A 14,872-nucleotide genomic window follows, 5' to 3' on the forward strand; every position below is an offset into this window, starting at 1 on the left:
TAATCATTACATTGCTGTTAAGATTCTAAATAATTAAAGGCAGACTGATATGATAGGAGGCAGACTGAGGAAATCTTTTTACCTAGTTTTTAATCAGTTGAAAATAGGATTTAAAATATGATGTTACCGATAACTAAAGGAGCAATTTTATTATTAAACCTAGGTATCTTCAGAGAACAGTGAAGCATCCAACTTTACTTCAGGATCCTGACTTAAGGCAGTTCTTGGAAAGTTCAGAGGTATGTTATTTCTAATTTAAATTTTTGTTTATAAGTGTTCTCGGTATTTATATTTTTCAGTGTAATAATTTACATAAGAATAGAGATGCTCAGTAATTAATTGGATTAACAGATGGAGTAAAGCAATGTGTGTTTTTTTTCGTGTTTTTTTTTTTTGCTTACCAATAGTGCTTTAATTACTTAACAAAAGTACTAGCAAAATACCTTCTTTGCATTGATAGTTATAGGATGATCAGTCCCTTTCTTGAAAATTTAAAACCAGATTTTTAAAAAATGGACTTATGGAATCTAATTCTGAGTGCCCTAAATTGTTCCTTACGCAGCATGTTGAAATCAGATTATTTAGAACTCATTTTAGAGATAGTTGAATGTATGTGTGTCTACATTGTAATGTTCCTGTTAAGATTTTGAAATGCAAATTTGTGACTCAAAAGAGCTTAAATTATAAAACCATGCTGTCTTTATATTCAAGATGTTTGGCACATTTTGGGCTCTTAAGCACTTTAGCATTCTAATTGCTACCATTTGAAATCTTTTAAAAATTTATTTGCATCCCAGAATTTTTTAAAAATCAAAATCACACAGTCCTAACTGAACATAGATTTTTTTTCTCAAGAGTTTCTGCTTCTCTCCTTATAAAGTTTATTTCTGCTATCAAACAGGTGGCCAGTGTTAAGGTACTTGGAAATTTCTTAACATATTTTGACAAACAGACTGTTGTTCCATCTAAATGTAAACGTGCAGAAGAAAAACAAATGGAAAGTCTATTTTTTAAGTTTTCCTTTGAGATTGTACAAGTAGTGTGTTTGAGAAATTAGATCTTACTATTGAAATGTATGAGAATGAAGAAAATACAACCTACTTTCTTTTTCCTTTTTTTTTTTTTTTTTTTTTTGTGGTGTGGGGGGAGACAGTCCCTTTTGTGCCCAGTTAAACCTTCAGGCTTTTAACCGGTTTGTTTGCCCTTATTTGTCATTCAATTCCAGCTGCCTAGAGCAGTTAATACACAGGCTCTGAGTGGAGCAGGAATATTGAGGATGGTGAACAAGGCTGCGGACGCTGTCAACAAAATGACAATCAAGATGAATGAATCGGATGCAGTAAGAGCTGATTTTTCGACTTGAATAATGAGATGAATTAATGAGCCCAACAATTGCATTTTAAAGCTTTACAAGTAGAAAATAGGATATTAATTTGCTTATTGAGTTTAGTTCTCAGCCACGTCAGTTCACCACCATGGTTATACATGGTTAATTTGTTGCTTTAGAACAAGGAGTGTAGCTTGCTATTGGTAACCTAATTTACAGTGGTTTGTTCTGGCTAAATTAGCTCCATTTTTCATTTTTTTCTTAGTGGTTTGAAGAAAAGCAGCAGCAATTTGAAAATCTGGATCAGCAACTTAGGAAACTTCATGCCAGTGTTGAAGCCTTGGTCTGTCATAGAAAAGGTCTGTGTGCCTTGTTATTTATGTATTTAACACCATGGGTTAATTCAAACCTTTTATTTAAATTTATCAAAATGAGTAATTTGAAGTTATTACAGAAGGGAGAAACAGTGTAAGAGAATGTTTTCTATTTCAACTGTGTTTAATTTATTTTTGTTCTATTTTAATCTAATTTCTCATTTATAAATAGAAAAATCCTGATCTTATAAAAATATATTTTGAATTTTGCATTAAGCTTACTTACTTGATTAACTCTTGGTTAAACATATTTACAATTTAATGCGTGAATGTGTCTTAGTAATTTTGATTATAATAAATATGAGATTCAAAAGTTGATGTTTGAAATTTTTCTTTAAAATATTTGTTTTGTACCTGAAGAAGTATTTTCTTCATTTTTGAATATTTAAATATCGAGTGTTTTTTGTTGTTTTGTTTTTTTTGGTTTTGTTTTATTTGTAAAAAGGGCTTTTAATAATGAGATTTCTAAAATAGTTAAGTAATTCAGTATGCGCAGTAAGAGCAATATATTTCAATAAAATACTTAAAGAAATCTACTAATACATTTATTATTAAAAGTAGTTTGTAACAGTGTGGGTTGTATCTCTGAGGGAATGGGCTGTAAGTTTCTTTTAGAGCACTTTACATGATGCAGAGCAACAGGAATTCCAGGCAACACAATTGTGTCATTGACAGTATCCAGCCCATGAGCATCTATTTTTCTTTATTTGATGTATCTAAACTGATCATGTTCAAACATCTTTTTAGAACTTCTTAATATTTCATTAAGCATTGTTGCATACAAAGAAAAATTAAGATTTATGTGAATTGTATGTACAATTTTACCTTGCTTTCTTCCTTTTAGCTAAATAATATTCTCTTAAAATTAAAGACTTGTTTTCAAAGACAAATAAATGTTTAAAGGCCAAGTAGTTTAAATCAATTGTAAATGTTCCAACGCTTTCCATATTAAAAATATATTTCTTTTTCTTTCTTGTTTCCTTCCTTCCTTCCTTTCTTTCTTCCTCTCTCCCTTCCTTCCTTTCTTTTAGAATTAGAATAAGCACTTTAACCCTTTTGCCACATCAGTCGGATATATCCAAATGAATATGTCTGAAATTTTTATACATAAAAATAATGTCATTTATATACAGAGCAGCTCAAATTGTCATTATTAAATGCATAAAATAGTCAAAATATCAACTTTTTGTTTTTTGTGGCTTTCTGACACATTTTTTAAAAAAAACTCGAAATCAGTTAACACAGTGAAAGAGTTAAGGGGGATGCAGATTATTGTATTAAATTACTAAATATAGTTCATCTTCTGGGAATATAGGCAGAGGTTCTTCTTAACTTTCAGTAGAACTAGAACTTTGAGCAGTTGGCATTTATTTGCAAGACATTTTAATGACTGGTTGTTTTCTGTTAATTAAAAATATTATTTGAGTAATTTGTGAATAGATAAAGTTTAGAGAGAAGGTAAAAGAATCAATGCAATATTTTACAACTTTACTAGTGAACATTAAAAGTGAATACTTTTCTATTTCAGAACTTTCAGCCAACACTGCTGCCTTTGCTAAAAGTGCTGCCATGTTAGGTAATTCTGAGGATCATACTGCTTTATCTAGAGCTTTGTCTCAGCTTGCAGAGGTTGAGGAGAAGATAGACCAGTTACATCAAGAACAAGCTTTTGCTGACTTTTATATGTTTTCAGAACTGCTTAGTGACTACATTCGTCTTATTGCTGCAGTGAAAGTAAGCCTTATTTTGCAATCTTCCTTGAATTCTTCTCAGTTCAGTGGTTTGCTTGTAGAAGAATTTGGTTTCCTATTAGATATGTATTTAAGTGTGTAAATTCCATACTATAACTAGTGCATCTAAAGTGGCTTCAAGATAATTATTAATAGCTTTACATTTTTCCTCCTATGACATGGACAACACAGTAAGCAAAACTGATATCTTTAAGACGTGTGAGGAATGCCAAATAAGACAAAACACATTTACTTGTATTTATATATACAAGTTTACAACTAACTGGTAGCATTTGTTTGTTCATTCTAGCATGAACTGAAACCACCCACTGGATTTTATTGTCATTAGTAAAGCTATAACAAGAAACAGGACAAAACCAGAACTAATTGTTGTTTGAATGTGTTTAATGGTGACTTTAGCATGAATTTTGACTGCAAACATTCTGTGTATATTCCAAAATGTGCAGTCACCATGTATTTATAGATGGGATGGGACTGGATTAAATAATAAATGGTGTTATCTAATGGTAATGATCCAAGGATGAACATTCTTCAATTTCTAAATAGTTGGAAAAGTTATCCAGTTCAGTAGTGAAAATTAATATTCTACAGATATCTCCAATGTTCAGACAATTAAACTTAACTGAATGATACTTTTTTTTTCTGTCTTATGTTTCAGAAGACACGTTAAGATCTTGTTTTTGAATTATTGTTATGAACATCAGTTATCATAGGGTGAGGGGAACTGGGAATCTTAGATTTGATAAAATTACCAAGTTTGCTTGTATTTACTCTTAGATGTTACTCTTTATATTCCTGGTGGTTAATTTTTCTTTTCAGTTATTTAAATATGTTAATATAGATAGCAGTTATAAGAGTATACTTCATTTTATATACAGGTAACTTGTGATATACATAAATGTAGTTTACAGATAATGGTTCCTTTCTATCTTTCACTTACCTCAATTTCAGAGTTCCCAGTAACATGACAGCTGTTGTAAAATAAATAAATAAATAAAACAAAACCTTCAAAAAACCTGTGGGTCTGAAAAGGGAAGCTGGGCAGTGTCTGTGAAAAGGGGTACCTGCTACAAAGAGCTAACCTGGGAAAAGACTCCCTCCCTGGCAGTGATGGCCTGTCTGTGTAAATGAATGTTGATCCCTCAAAAAAACAGCTTTCCTCATACAGCCTAAATTTTGCTGTATTTTTATTTTTCTGTGAAATTACTGTTATATTCATATTTCCCAGAATGTGTTCTACAGAACACTGACACCTACCACAGTCAACTGAGTTTGGAAGATAATGTATACAATATCCCTCTCGTATATGCAGAGTGCGTGTAAAAAGCTTAGAACTGTCTAGGAGTAAAAATAAACCATTTAACTTTGATCTAGAGACTTCCAAATTCATATGAACAGGAATCACTTTCCATTTAATATATTTTTACATATGTGCAACACACTGAGAAATACTGAATTAGTGATTCATTGACTAATTCATTGTTAAAGAGCTATGGTCAAGTTACACTTGAGGTAAATTAAGCTCTTTCACGTTGATTTTTTCCTGAAACCTAGCTCAGGTCAACCGTGCACAAAGGAGTTGAGAAATTATGGAATAGGGTAACAGGTGATTTTTATGGTTTTTATTTTTGGTTTTTTATTTAAAACTAATTCATTTATATTTTTAAAAGTAATACAAGCACGTAATTATTTTCTACCTAAGATCTCTAGTCTCTCTTCCCTCAGTCAAATGCTGTTAGATTCTAATGTGTTTTTATTTTACAGAAATATATATGGCCAAAAAAATGTATATACATTTTAAGAAAGGAAAAAACTGTATTAAAATTGTAATAATATATACCGATCACAAAAGATGAATATAAGTCATGTGTATACATTTTTTTAGCACCCCCCAGCATATATGGAGCTAATTCTCTCTCTCCCCTTCAATCTCTTCCTTCCTTCAAAAAGGAACATACTGTATGTGCTGTTCTTGACTTGCTTTTTTCACCCACTCCATTTTAGAGAGGTCTATCAGCATGTAACATTTTTTTTTACTGGTTGCATAATATTCCATATAGCATATTGTTGTACTTTGAACCAGTTCAATTTTAAATATTAAATATTTTGATAATAACTCTTTGGGCATAAAATTCCTATAAGTAGAATTGCTTGGCTATAGGGTATATGAGTTTCAGTAAATATTGCCATATTACTACTGCTCAAAGAGGTTATGCTTCTTTGTACTCCCATCAACATATGCGTTCCTTCTTCCACCCACTGATGAAGGTATTTTTTTTGTATATGTTTTAATTTTTTTAGTTAGTGTGAATTTAAGCATCTTTACAAATGATAAGCCATTGCATTTGTCTTTAATGAACTATATCATGTCCTTTGTCCAGTTTTATTTTGTGTTTTATCTTACTTGTTTTTAATACTTGTTTAATACTCCTTAGCCTTTTGTTTATCAGTGTTAAGATTACTTCTCTGATATTAATTTTGAAACTAGGAGTACTTTGGAAATTAAAGTATAGAGCCAAAATGGGAAGCTAAGAACATCAGATATTGGGGCCCTACAGAGAGATAATTTTTACCCATTCAAAATATGGCCTAGGCCTGGTCTTATATCCGGGAAATTCGTTGCCTGTGTTCTCATGTATTGGCCTTCTGTGAACCACTAGAGTAGGGTCGGGGATTGACGGTAATGCTTTCCAATGTTTTTAGCACTAAAACTTTTCATTAAGAAGTCTTACAGGGAGTCCACGTTTATAAAATACATCAAATATTAAAAAAAAAAAAAAAAAAAAAAAAAAAAAACAATCGATGGGTTCCCCCAAGGATTTTTGAAGCTTCATTGTTTGGCTGTATGTAATCAGCATCCTTTCAGGATTCCAGGAACCTGGGCAGCATTCTACTTTCAGATGCACAGAATTAGAATATGGTATTAATTAAATTAAAATTCCAGTGTCCGATTTTCTAAGCCAGGAAAACTGCACCACAGCTGCAGCCTTGTCTAGCCTAGGCCAGCTTGCATGTAAATGTGTACCATAAATCAGCAGGGGATGGAGATCCAAAGTGGATTGTCATTGTAAATCTCTGTCTCTCGTAGAAAAGGCTGGTTCCACGAGAATGGATTATCTTGACGTACAAAGGCAAACACTGTTATGATTTCATTGATTTTTAAGATAGCATTTTTAGAAGATCAAGTATGGTTCTGGTTCTTATTTTATTTTCTAGTATCACAAGGGTAGGAAAACAAATGGAGAAAAAGTTAATTCTTACAGAGTTAAGATTAATTTTTTTTTTCCTAAAATGACCTGACTTGGGGCTTGCCCGGTGGCTCAGGTGGTTGGAGCTCCGTGCTCCTAACGCTGAAGGCTACCGCTTCGATTCCCACATGGGCCAGTGGGCTCTCACCCACAAGGTTGCTGGTTTAACTCCTGCAAGGGGTGGTGGGCTGCGCCCCCTGCAACTAACAATGGCAACTGGACCTGGAGCTGAGCTGTGCCCTCCACAACCAAGATTGAAAGGACAACTTGACTTGGAAAGAGTCCTGGAAGTATACATTGTTCCCCAATAAAGTCCTCATTCCCCTCCCCAATTAAAAAAAAAATTCCTTTTAAAAAAATAAATAAGGAAAAATAAAATAAAATGACCTGACTGTAGTAATTTAACCTTTACCATAGCTCCCACGTTTATACCACAGGGATGGTTCTGGAGTATTATGAGATAATAAATTGTTCAGGGACCAAATTAGTTTAAACTAGTATATCACTAAAAATACCAGTGGATACATATTAAAATTTTAAGCAAATACTGTAATTAAAGGGCATTTTGGTTAGCTTTTGCTCTGTACTGGTACATATTTTAAGTAATCAAATTGTTATCGAACAGAGGAATTTATAAATGAAGAGCTGATATGACCCTGTTCCCCTAAAGAAAGGCTAAGCCTAAAATCTTGAATTACTTTTTGGTTTTGTGTTTGTGTATGCATAGGGGGTAAGGGACAAGAATTGTTTGTTTTAAATGATAGTGACTTTTTCTGAATCTGTGTTAGATTTACTACTTTTTAAATTTTGGCCAAAATTAATTTGGCTGAAGCAAAATTAATTCATAATAAGTATTTTAAGGAAAATGTGGTCTCCTAAATATAAGAAAGCAGACAAAAGGGATAGTAAGATGGACTTACTAACGTGAGAAGAGAAATGATATGAGATGACAAATTAAATCTAGCAAAGTGGATTTATATACCCATAGATAGGGTGCTTTCACTTTTTAGTTTGCCAAGGATGCCCGTTGTCTTGCTTAATTTAAAATAAGAACTCTGGGAAAAAATACTTTGGTTTCTGGTTGATTTGCAGTTTTTAATGTTCTTGCCCACATTTTTAAAATATGCTATATGATATAATTGCAATCCAATTAATTTTTTCATATTACTAAGTTATTACTATTTGTACTTTTAGTAGAAATGTTGAGCCAATCAACTACATTTATTTGTGTATGTTATTTAGAAGTAATTCATAGTAGTACCTTCTAATTACTAAGCATCCATTAGGTTAAGTCACTGTGCTACATACTTTTTATTTTCTAATCCACAAATACAGAACTCATTTTCCCCCTTTTGTATTTGGGAGGACTATGACTTATGAAAATTAAATGAATTTACCCGAGATCATATACTACAAAGCTAGTATTTGAATCCAACTTTGATTTGTTCTAAAGCCTACATTTGTTAAGTACGCTATTTACATACTTTCCTCTTCAGCAGGTCCCTATGAGAACGTGTTTATTTATTGTTTCTTTATCCAAAACCCTCTTTATTTGAAGTCAATGAAAATAACTGATTTAATGCTTTCTGGTTTATCTAGTTTATTAATACTTGCTTCATTTGTTCAATTAGTAAATACTAAAATAATATGAATATATCCCCAACATCAAGCTAGAGAAGGGATTATTATTGTATTCTCTCATCCTATCCATTAGTTTTTTTCATGAGACTTCTAATTAGTCTCTTACGTCCATATTTCATTTCTTTCCTCCACTCAACTTGGTCTTGCTCTGCCAAATCCCTTGAAAAGAAATGGTAGACTTGGTTGACTTGTTCTGTTAGTCTTTTGTCTGTTTCTTCATTTAGTTCTGCATACTAGATATATATGTATATTCATTTACTCTTTTCATCTTGTGTAGGACTATCTCTGTTTTGTTTTGTTATACCCTTTTTAATTGCTTTGCCTTTTATTTGCTTTTGGGAATTTATCACATTTTTACTCCCTGTTTTCTTACGGGTTTTTCTCATTTTCTTTTTTCAATTTCTGGCATGTTTCCAACACTTAGTTACTTTTGATATTATTTAGTAGGAAAATTTCCAATGTAAATATGACACCAGCATTTTCCTATTGAAGAAATCTTTCTTGAAAACATAAAACTGTTAGAAATCATACTGTACGCCACATTTAAAACCCTAAAACCTAGTGAAATGGATTTTGTGTATAGTTTTTCTTTGAGTTTTTTTGTTTGTTTGTTTAATTTTGAGCTCTTATATTTCATCCAATCACCGGGATTTTTGTTTTTAAGCAAAAGAATATAGAAATGTATTTTCTTTGATATTGGCATGTTTATTTTCATTATGTAAATATTCTAGAATAGAATTCAAATATTGGGTTTTATTGTTTTCAGTATTACAGCACTTCTAGTATTATGAAAGTATTTCAGTGTTAACTGTCATTTAATAGCATTATGTCATTCACTTATAGGGTGTGTTTGACCATCGAATGAAGTGCTGGCAGAAATGGGAAGATGCTCAAATTACTTTGCTCAAAAAACGTGAAACTGAGGCAAAAATGATGCTTGCTAACAAACCAGATAAAATACAGCAAGCTAAAAATGAAATAAGAGAGGTGATTAATCAAAATGATTTATCTCTTTACTCAAAATTTCCATGAGTCATTCATATATGCATAACTTTTCATAAATTTTTTTCTGAGCCATTTAACACGTAGCTATTTTTCCATAATTTTGTGAAATGTGTTAGAATTACTTTAACATTTTGATCTTCATTAAAATATCCAGAGCCCTTCATTACTTTCACATGATTATGGAATGGATAAAGAAGCATGCAAGGAAAAGATTTAAATTTACATTTAATTAATAATTATACATTTCTTTTGAGATGACTAATTTGATTTCAGATAATTACTTATTTTGTGTCTAAAAATAGTTCTAGAGGTAGACCTGTCCCACATTTAGTTGTCCAGGCAACATTATCCCCCATATATATTATATATGATATTTTAGTAAATTTGTATAAGTTTATTATAATTTATACACTTCTTTTGCCATGCTTCAATAAGGAAATTGAAGAGGTAGGACAACCTTTATATTACTAAAAGTAAATGTACCTGCTCTTTGCAGAGTATGTACCAGTATTTTGGTTACATAGTGGGAAAATATCATTTCATAACTTAAGTCTTCAGTTATTTTATTTTAGCTGTTGTATTGGTCACTAATCACATTTTGTTGTTTTTGTACTGAATTTAATGTTTACCAATAGGTCTTCAGTAGACCATAATTCACCTACTTTTTTTTTAAATCTGCACATTTTACCATTACAAAAATGTTTTTTAAATGTTTGTCATACTGTTTTCCTAATTTAAAGTATTTCCATGGGCACATAAATTGTGATGAACATGTAATCTTGAAATTAACAGAATGTACTTGATATATTTTGAAATAACAATATAAAGAATAAATGAAAATTATAGTCTAACATTGCTAAATTGTTTGATAGTGAGTTTTATACTCAAAATCATTTCATCTGTCTTATAGTTAATTAAGTGATGGAGATTGTAGTTCATTAAGTACTAGAATATCCTAATCTAGAGTAAATCTGACAATGAAATATTAATGGAAATTAAGCTGACATTGCATCTCTACTACTAGAAGGTTAGATACAAGTTTGATGCTAACTTAGGCTTTGTCAATATTGAGCTTTCGCAGGGTTTTCAGGCATTACATTAAATGAATGGTTATGATAGCTGGTTCTGTAATTTTTTTCAGACAAGAATAAAAAATTAGTGTATTTTTGTTTTTAATAGTGGGAGGCAAAAGTACAACAAGGAGAAAGAGATTTTGAACAGATCTCTAAAACAATTCGAAAAGAAGTGGGAAGATTTGAGGCAAGTATAATAAGTTCATGTTTTTCTAAACAATGTAGTCACATTTTGCTATTTTTGTGGTAATACCAAATTTAGTTTTGTACTAATGGATTTTTTCTCATGTATTGTATTTTAACAGAAAGAACGAGTTAAAGATTTTAAGACTGTTATTATTAAGTACTTAGAATCATTAGTACAAACACAACAGCAGGTAAGCTAATTTGTTTTATAATTTACAACTTACACGCTTTTTCCCGAATTTATTTTTGGTATACTTTTTCATTTTAAAGATGATAATTAATGAAATGAGCTTTTAAACTTAAGGAGTCATAAGACGTGAAATAGAGAAAACCAATAGCAGCAAAGTTTAAAGATGATAGCTAAAGGAATTGGGAACTCTCAGATCCTTTTGCCTCTACTCTTTCAAAACACTTGGCAAGATAAACTTTTCCCAATTTTAGCATATGAGAAATGTACTGGATTTTTCCCTTTCCCTGTCTTCCAAGTTTTATTTCCCTATTGATCAAAACCTGTTTGAGTAATTCTTACAGTAAGTTCTTCTGTTCCATAAAAGACAGAACTTAAACTAAAAATAAATTTTTAAGATTTTTTAAATATTGGTTTGATTTTGATGTGATGTGGGGTTGTTGGTGATTACTGTATTTTGAGGTGTATAATGTGCAAGTTTTGCCCAATTTTGTGAGGGAAAAATAAGGATGTGCATTATATACATGGGTAGTACTAATTCCTGTCTACGTAAATGTTTTTAATGCTTTTATTTATGCTTATGAGTTAAAAGTGTAACTCTAAAACTCAATAATGATATCTGTATGCAAAATAATCTGGAATATGATCATTGGTTTTGTTGAACTTATCACAGACTTGCAGCGACAAAGAGTTCTTGGTCTTCTATGATGTATAAATGTTGTAAATTTGTTACTAGTACATAAAATTTCTCGTGCCTTGTTATCTGTTCTTATGTTTTGTAATTATTTGTTACATAAAATTTCTTGTACGTTAAAAAATAAATGCTAAAATTCCTTTATAATACAAAAACAAGTACCTGAATGTAAACAAATAAAAATTTGAATTAAAAATTTAAAACGAAAGATTTTTTTCCCTGAAAGTTTGGGCCAAAAACGGAAGCACATTATACATGGCAAAATATGGTATGTGCCACAAGTAGAAGACAATGGTTTTCATGTTATGTTAAATAAAAGTCTATAACAAAAATTGAGTTTTTTTCTATTTTAATATAAATTTGAGTAATCAAATTATTTAATGTCTTGAATCGAAGGATTTCTTACACCAGTTTTAAAATATGTGGAGTATAAACTTGTCTACATAATTTTTTGTGTTAGATGGTGACATTGTATCTTCAAGTTATATTTAATTATTATTTTAAATACTTAGTTCATAAAGTAGTATTTTAAAAAATACGATAACTTGTATAAACTTGTTTTTAAAGAAATTGTTATAAACATAACTTTAGTTTACACTTCAATCTGTTCTCTGACCTACCCAGGAAAGACTGGCAACTAAGTCTTTCCAGTCTCTTTTCCCTTTCTTGCCCAATATTTTCTTTTCTTTCTCCTTTTTTCTCATTCTGTTTGGTTAGCAATAACATAAAATGTGACTATCCTCTGAATTAGGAGATGTATCACTTTATATTGGAAAAGCTCATTGCAGTTTTACTATTTAAGGTAATCTAATTTACACTAATAATCTGTTTCTATATACAGATTTGCATACATCAAAAAAATCTTAAGTTTTTGGGTATTTTAAAAATCATATTGTTTACATCAAAAACAAATTAGCCAGGTGTAATTAATTTAAATAATTTATACATGAATTGAATTGACAAACTTCAGATAAGAGGATTAAAATGATTCTTTTAAGAACCAGACTTTAGTAAATGTAAATCACTGTTAACTATTTGGATAGATTTTTTTTAATGCTTTGTAGGCTATATGTATATAAATGACAAAAGAGTAATAATATTTTTATCATTCACAGCTGATAAAATACTGGGAGGCATTCCTACCTGAAGCCAAAGCCATTGCCTAGCAAGATTACTTCCTGTTAAGAAGATCTTGGATATTTGTTACAGTTATGCTGAATTCCACAGTGAAATCATTTAAAACCATTTAAATAAACCACTATATATTTTATGAATTACATGTGGGGTATACACACACACACACACACCACACACACACGCACACACCACACACCTACACACATTGTGACATTTTATTACAAGCTGCATGTCCTGACCTCCTTTGAATTAAGTGGACTGTGGCATGACATTCTGCAATACTTTGCTGAATTGAACACTATTGTGTCTTAAATACTTGCACTAAAAAAGTGCACTGCAAGGCCAGAAAATTTTACAGTGTTTTTTTTCTTTACAGTGTGTTCTGTAGTGTGTTCACCCTCTATGAAGTGAATTATCAATGCATTGATTAATGTTCAGTTATACATTCCTGTACAGAAATTATGATTTTGTGATTACAGTAATAAAATGATATTCCTTGTGAAGTATTAGTAACAAATTATTTGGGTATGTAAACATTAGGGATCTTTTAAAAGCATTTTTAACAGGAAGAAACTTTTTCTTCTAGATGTATATAGGTGATGCTATGATACATTACTTGTTTTAATTGACAGAAAAAAACTGAACTCTTTTCGTCATTAAATAATTAAATTAAGCTTAAGTTTTCTTATGAAATCATCACAGACCAAAGAACATTTATCTCTTGATCCAACTCTAGGGAATGCCCTTGTCTTGAGTAAAGGAGAGAATAATTGTCTTTGTTTTTATTCATCCCTATTATACGTGTCCAATTTAAGAATTAGGAAAAAAATGTATTTATATGATTCTGTTCAAGTCTTGTGAATTTTGGTCATCTATTATCTTTAAATTTCAAGACTTTTCATATATTTATTTCTTGCTTTTTTTCATTTTAAACTTAAGGTAGATCATCTGTGGTCATAATTGACAAAAAAACGGTAGCAAGCTAAAATACCCCATGATTTGATGAATAATCAAGGATGACAAAACAAATTTGAAGAAAAGTGAAATTTATTTTTGGCAACATTCTCACCTGTTCTGTATCCTGTTTTGATAGCTATTATCTAATTCTTGATACTGGCGAAAGTTTAAGTTGTGACTGGCATTATTTTCATTTTTTAAGATGTATTCTTGAAGATACCTCACTTCTCAAGCTTAACAACTAAATCTCCCAGAGGAGTAAGATATGCTATGTGTAACTGAGTCCTCTCTAGCAGTTTACTGGATACAATGAATATATCAGGTGCCCTCGGGTATGTTTGTGTCCACCACTTATTTTGGTTGAAATTTTCAACCTACTGTATGTATTACTCATAGTCCTAGAACCCAGAAGAGTACCTGACACATAATCGGTTAATAATAAAAAACCGGAAAACAAAATCTTAGAAAATGCAAAATAATGTTTGCTCTCTTAAGAAGAAGAAACTGAAGCAGAAATAGTACAGCCTTCTATTGTTGCTTCTATTGGGGATAACTTAGACACATTTGAGAAACAAGTAACTCATGGTAATGTGTATCAGGCATTATCTTGCTTACCCATTAATATTGAGCAAAATACAGGCTTACTGGGAATAGTTTCACTACAATGATATCCTAGTATTATAGCCATAATTATTTCCAAAGATACTGTTTATATATAGGATAATAACTTATTTAAGCCCAAATCTTTCATTCCACAGTAGTTAGAACATTAGAACATTTAGTACCTCCAAATAAAATAATAAATATTTTCAGTCTTGCTCAAGCTAAAGACAGTAACAGACCCAGTCTCCAGTCCAGATTTCATTCCCCTTAACCTTTACTAAAAGATAAAGACTCTATTGGAAATTTCAAGTAAATTATATGAGCCTCTGATACCTATCAACATTTTCACAGGATTTAATTTCTTCAGCATCTGCCAGTCTCCACCCATCAATCTTCACATCTATTCATATTACTAAAATACTTTCATTGTAAATACATACAACAAAAGCATTAGTAGTGCTGATAACAATTTTTTAGTTATATAGATCTGAATTAAAAAATTTTTTATCTTTAATCAGATAAAAAAGGACTAAGGCAGCATAGTACAGAATACAGTGAAACAAACTGAACTTAGGGTCAACATACGTGTGTTCAGTCTTGCCTTTTGTCGCTTAGTAGGTATATGACTTTGGGCATATCACTTAAATCTCATCAGTTAAACATAAGTATAAAACTGATTTCTGAAGTGC

The 14,872-nt window shown here is 30.9% G+C and overlaps 1 protein-coding gene across 1 annotated transcript in view; it reads left to right on the top strand.

Annotated features, from left to right (window-relative positions):
• Nucleotides 1-13,126, top strand: part of SNX2 (sorting nexin 2) — a 52,240-nt gene extending 39,114 nt beyond the window's left edge. The window contains exons 8-15 of the mRNA XM_019728009.3: nt 164-239; nt 1,226-1,339; nt 1,593-1,686; nt 3,230-3,435; nt 9,185-9,328; nt 10,526-10,606; nt 10,725-10,796; nt 12,602-13,126. Of these exons, the coding sequence (XP_019583568.3) occupies nt 164-239; nt 1,226-1,339; nt 1,593-1,686; nt 3,230-3,435; nt 9,185-9,328; nt 10,526-10,606; nt 10,725-10,796; nt 12,602-12,652 (838 nt within the window). The 3' untranslated portion in view covers nt 12,653-13,126. The remainder of the gene's footprint in view (nt 1-163; nt 240-1,225; nt 1,340-1,592; nt 1,687-3,229; nt 3,436-9,184; nt 9,329-10,525; nt 10,607-10,724; nt 10,797-12,601) is intronic.
• The last annotated feature ends 1,746 nt before the right edge of the window (nt 13,127-14,872 follow it).

The sequence above is a fragment of the Rhinolophus sinicus genome, chromosome 3 (assembly GCF_057876585.1).
Source record: "Rhinolophus sinicus isolate RSI-liver-muscle chromosome 3, RSI-T2T, whole genome shotgun sequence".
NCBI classification, from domain to species: Eukaryota; Metazoa; Chordata; class Mammalia; order Chiroptera; family Rhinolophidae; genus Rhinolophus; species Rhinolophus sinicus.